Below are 5984 nucleotides of genomic sequence, written 5' to 3' on the forward strand. Positions count from 1 at the left end.
ATTTTGTCCTCAGGATGCGACCCACAATAGTTTACCAACATCCAGGTACGTAATTTACTGCTAGGTGAGCATGATCAGCAGGCGTCTTAAGGATGCATGTGGGTGCTCCTGTTCCTCAGTCAAATGTAGTCTCAAGAGTGACTACTGGAGCTTTTTGTGTATATTAAAAATACGTATAGTCATGACGAATTTTTAAAGGGGTGGAGTGGTAAGCCAGCGGAAGGCCTCTGTCAGATGACCAAAAGCTCTGCTGGTAATCATATGACACCGCAGTTTCCTGACCAACCTTACCTATTGTAGATCCCCCCCCCCCCCCCCCAAAAAAAAAAAAAAAGTCTGAAGAAAATTATATTTATAAACTTATGAAATAAAGGTACAGTGAAAAAAATGTCAAGATATATTACGATGTAAATATCACTTAAGTACTTACACCTTGATTCTAGTGGATTTTTCACTAAAGTTTATTAGAATTAAAAAGAAGCGCTAAACACTCCAACCGAAGATTTTAAGGTGGTTAGATTCCACTAGTTTGTCTTCAACTCTTTGTTCAAAATAGTCTTCATTTTACAAGACTATATTTACGAGGAAACGCTAGACCCACAGGGGTTATATAGTGCCTGGGGAGGCATTTAGGTTCGTTCCAAGGAAGGGGAGGGGGAGGTCCAATTCCTCTGATCAAGAGCCCTTCACTGGAATCTAAGAACCTCCCTTGAGTGGGTAATTCTGCAAGAAGTTTACACAATCTTCCCACAGGAATTTGTATATGGGATTATGGCACAATTTTAGGGTTAATGGCCAATGGAAGCAATTTTATTAATGGGTTCCATCCATTATACAGTGGGGGTTAAAAATTTGTTTTATAAAAGGCCGTCGTAGCCATTTATGCAACTACGACTAACTTCAAAAATCACTAAAAACTGTATAAATATATCTTAAAATTATTGGTCCACCACTTTAAAATTAAAAATACAGATGTTTATGATCCTTTTCTTCCTCGGGACATTTGAAGGTGGTATGATAAACCAGAGTTTCAGTGGTAGTGAAGGTGTTGTAGTGGGAGACGTAGGTACTTTCTGTAATGGTCGAAGTCTCGTAGACCGTGACAGTATTGTAGGTGGTCTTGTGGTGGGTCTTCGTAGAATACAGAGTCCAGGTGGTCACCGTAGGGGACCAGGTGGTAGTTTCCGTCACGGAGGTGTGGTATAGAAGGACGCTCTCCGTTGTAGTTTTCTCGACCACTGACACGTCCGTGACAGTTGACGTGCTTTCTACGTACTCCGTATAAGCATCGAACTCTGTATTGGTGAAGATGCCATCGAATCTGTCCATGACGTACACTATGTTAGTCGTCGTAGTGTAGACGAACTCGACACTGGTCACGTAGACTGACTCCGCAGGGCCTTCCACGGTGATGAACTCGTTACGAGTGGCTGGGAAATACTGGGTCGTCGTGACAGTCTCCACCTTGATATTAGGAGCAGGTATATTCTGAGTGGTAGTAGCTATCTTAAGAGCGCTGAGTGTTTCCGTAACGTAAGTCACTAAAGGAGACACAGGGCACACTAGAGGGGTAGTTTCATAGTAACCAGCAGATGCCAAATGGAAGACCAACAGGAGAGCCAAGAGTGCCATGTTCAGAGATGGAATTGAAGATCTGAAAGATTAAAAATTTATTCAGTATTTAGTTATATCATTAACTCTTGCTAATAAACATTTCTCAGCCTCGTCCCATAGGTCTTCTCCAGGAGAATTATTAATTATAATCAGGGGGGAGAGCTAAAACCGTAGGATTATACAGCACATGTGGGGGGAGGGGGATGGAAGGTATTCAGGCTCAGTTCAGGGAACCGGAGCACAGATTCAATTCCCTAGATCAAGAGCCCCTCACCAGCATCAAGGTACGTCCCTCGAAAGGTTCTCAGGGAGAAGACCACACATTAATTTGGGTAAAAACGTTGGAACGTTTTGCAAATATCCTATAACAATTTAACTAAAACTTAGTTCGTACTTTAGGCCATAGTGAGGTCCGAGAATACTCGGAATATTTCTTACATTTCACACTGACAGGTATCATTTCATGAATAAAGTCATATCAGGAGAAAGCGCTAAGCCTGTAGGGTCCACACAATTAGACCCTAGTTGAAAAAACGCTGCAGTTAGCTTCCTCACACCGAATCCAGTTTCGAAATGTTTGCGTTAAAAAGCTAAATCGCTTATTGCACTTTAATTACCACTTAATTTGCTTTACATTTCTATGGCCAGTCACGTCCCACCCTCTAATGTTAAATCTTTTAAGTACTATTAACATAAGGAAGAGGCTATTACGTGTGCATAGCTAGGTACTTTTTATAAACATACGTGTGTGTACAAGTCACAGAGGGCTAAACCAGGAAGGTATGTAGCCACCGATGCAAGATTTATTTCCTTCAAAGATTGGTAGTTATTTTAGTCAGAAAAGTTTGGATTGAAGAAAGACCTTCCTAGTATGGGCAGTAGGCCTGCTGCAGTGTTCCTCCTTAATGCTGGAGGAAATTTTAATTGACCGAGCAAAGAAAAAGATTTCTTGTGGGATTTATATGAACAAAATATAAGGGGCGCCGTACCCTTAAATTATTTAGGTTAGTTCCATGGAAGGGGAGCACAAAATAAACATTCCTTTGAGCCAGAGCTCCTCACTGGTATAAATGACTGGAGTGAGTTCCGGGGGTCAACGCCCGGAAAAACTTAGAAAAGAAGAAATTTACTATCCTTGACGTAAACTATACACAGTTTGAGAAAGGTTAGATATATCCGGAACTGGACAAGCGTTTCTTGACGTGGGTCATAGGATGACCTACAGCTGGAGCTTTTGGTCATCTAACAGTCCTTCTACTGGCTTACCCCTCAACCCCTTAAAAGAATTATAGTCATGATTATACCCATTGATGCGAGGAAGAAATACCGACTTAACAGGTGACTCCCATGATCTTACAAACACCCCTAACACACTCCCTGCTGTACCTGCTAATACGACCAGCCGAGGCAACACCTCACGTTAGAGATTTATATATAGAGAGAAGAAAGTCACCAGTAACAGACTAGGGACTAACCTCCCTCTCTCCACAGCGTTCACAGACAGACTGACACCTCTGTTGCCTTCACCTTAAACAATGCTTCACCTGGTTTGACCCCTGTCGACGACACGCGGGTCATTAAGGCAGCACCTCGCTTGTACACTATCTTCAAATATATACATGCACTTTAATACGTAAAAAGTATATATACATTAATATAATAGTATATACACTTTTTATATACATTCTACACGTGCAATTTGAATGTTATTATTATTATTACTTTCGTTGTCCCTTGATAATGTAAGAAATCACGAAAGCGCATGGAATATTGCTTCATTTCGCTGTGGTTATACTGTAAACACAAAAATATTAGCTTGGAAGGGTTTAATTAAGATTTTTTGACTGTATGATAGTCAGTTTGCATTTACATTAAGAAGGCTTAAATCCCTAACACATACTTTAATACAAGCTCTCGGTATATACACACACTGCGGGTATATACCAGTGTATATACCCTGCCCCTTTACTAGGTATCATTGTACCCCATTTACGGATTTTTGTTTTCACATCATCATGTGGAATTTCACGTGAAAGTTGTGTCTTGTCTAGCATGAATGATGGGAGAGTGAGGGAACGTTTGTACTTATGTATACGTTGTTGTACGTGTTAAATGAACATACCGTGTTGTACAAGAACACGGAAGATGCGTGTTGTACAGGAACACGGAAGATGCGTGTTGTACAGGAACACGGAATATACGTGTTGTACAGGAACACAGAATATACATGTTGTACAGGAACACGGAATATACGTGTTGTACAGGAACACGGAATATACGTGTTGTACAGGAACACGGAATATACGTGTTGTACAGGAACACAGAATATACATGTTGTACAGGAACACGGAATATACGTGTTGTACAGGAACACGGAATATACGTGTTGTACAGGAACACGGAATATACGTGTTGTACAGGAACACGGAATATACGTGTTGTACAGGAACACGGAATATACGTGTTGTACAGGAACACGGAATATACGTGTTGTACAGGAACACGGAATATACGTGTTGTACAGGAACACGGAATATACGTGTTGTACAGGAACACGGAATATACGTGTTGTACAGGAACACAGAAGATATGGAGAGGGCAGAACTACCTGACCGTGGGTTCGAACCCCCCCTTAATGACTAGGCTCAACAAAAATATACATGCCCGACTTTCATTTAAATCTTGAAAAAAAAAATTCCCCGACTTAAAAGCCTCAATAAGTTGATCAACTATAACCATTGCACGAAAGAGGAAAAAAACAATAATTAATTTTTTGAAATGTTTATTCACTATTGCAAAAACTTTATCCCAAACATAAAATTCATTATAATATCTAGAATACAAACATCATTTGTCCATATACATAAAAAAATGTTTTGTAATTCTAATTTAGTCTAATACAGTATCCTAACATGTAGATTGTCTACACACTAGGTAGTCGTAGTACCACTGGGAAAATTTCTCATCCCATGGCTGAAGACCGTCTCGCCGCGTCTGTATATTCTTAACCCAGTCGATTTCTTCGTCAAATGATGTTTTGCCAACTTGACAGCCAGCAGTTGTATCCTATGACTCGGCCATTGTTTGTAGTGGAAAGGTTTATTAAACAGATGATTTCTTCTCGCTGGCACCTCGTTTTGATTTTATTCATTGAAAAACTTGTCACGCGTTTCCGCTCCTTGGTTTCAAAAATGTTGATAGGGATACAGTGTGCAATTCCTGGTTGTGGTCGTAATCTTTAGGTACTCTGCACTTTACAGTACGACCAACTAGTAAAAGTCACGTAAAAAATCACTCCAGGGATCTAATGTATGATAGTTATAAGCTTCATTAAAGGAGCCTAAGCCAAGGGTTTCATTAATGGAGCGTAGTGCAAAAGCTTCATGTATGGGTTGCAAGTTAAGGCCGCAGCTATAGGAGCGTAAGGAAAGAGCATCGTTAACTGGCACAACTCTTGTGGAGGAGGTATAGGACCTCGTGCTGATAAGAGTATTTGTTATGGTAATTTGCTGACGGGTAGGAAGTGTTTTGGCAGACCCTGCTAGGCTCCAGGGGTCCTCGTAGGCCAGGGTCGGCCCTACCAGGCAACAGAAGAACATGACTCTCAGCATTCCGAGCTTCTTAATAACACCAAGGACGAAAAGAACAGGTGCGATGAGTCGTCGTGTGACGTTGACTATCTGGGAGTTCGTCACACTATGGTGGGTTAAGTCGTCACGCGAGTCTTTACGAAATGGTGACCTCTCACTGCCTCACGAAGACGAGTCGGTATTTACAGTCCTAGGTGCCTTCGGTTCAAGCGTAATGCCGTTTACAGTGCTCTCGCGATTCCACGCTACGATAACCTACTAACGTAAAGAAACTGTATGTATAATGTTCGACACCACCGGGGTCCTGACACGGGTTTTAATCTTGCGATGACCCGTCTAGGAGTAAAGAAACTGAGGGTCATTGGGGTATTTATAGACAGTAGTAGTAGTAGTAGTAGTAGTAGTAGTAGTAGTAGTAGTAGTAGTAGTAGTAGTAGTAGTAGTAGTAATAGTAGTAGTAGTAGTAGAGTGACGTAGAACTGTGGTGAGATAGGTTGGGGTTTGAGAATGACCTGCCAGCATCACACTACAAGTGTCTTCAAAATGGCAGGTATATTTTTGACAGTTTGGACATAGGGTAGTTACATGTTCCACGTCTTAAATCTTCCATAACGACTTAACTGACATCACTGACCTTGGGAGTAATCAGTCCATCACCCTTAAAGGGTGATGGACTGATTACATCGTCTTCAAGTATCTTCTGCTTCTATCAACTTTTCTGTACCCGACTGAAGAAGCCTACTGTGTAGGCGAAACGTTTCGAAATAAAGATACCTAACT

At 41.1% G+C, this 5984-nt stretch overlaps 1 protein-coding gene across 1 annotated transcript; it reads right to left on the reverse strand.

Annotated features, from left to right (window-relative positions):
- Positions 1–390: 390 nt before the first annotated feature.
- On the reverse strand, positions 391–3004 carry LOC128706469 (uncharacterized). The gene is made up of 2 exons (XM_053801361.2): positions 2919–3004; positions 391–1654 (listed from the first exon to the last, which is right to left on the reverse strand). The coding sequence occupies exon 2, from the start codon at positions 1630–1632 to the stop codon at positions 961–963; it is 672 nt and encodes a 223-aa protein (XP_053657336.2). The 5' UTR covers positions 1633–1654; positions 2919–3004; the 3' UTR covers positions 391–960.
- Between the last annotated feature and the right edge of the window lie 2980 nt (positions 3005–5984).

Source organism: Cherax quadricarinatus, chromosome 53, assembly GCF_038502225.1.
Source record: "Cherax quadricarinatus isolate ZL_2023a chromosome 53, ASM3850222v1, whole genome shotgun sequence".
Classification (NCBI taxonomy): Eukaryota; Metazoa; Arthropoda; class Malacostraca; order Decapoda; family Parastacidae; genus Cherax; species Cherax quadricarinatus.

What these genes read in the sequence shown, in the direction of transcription:
- LOC128706469 (XM_053801361.2), bottom strand. Translation starts at nt 1,632, where the DNA reads ATGGCACTCTTGGCTCTCCTGTTGGTCTTCCATTTGGCATCTGCTGGT.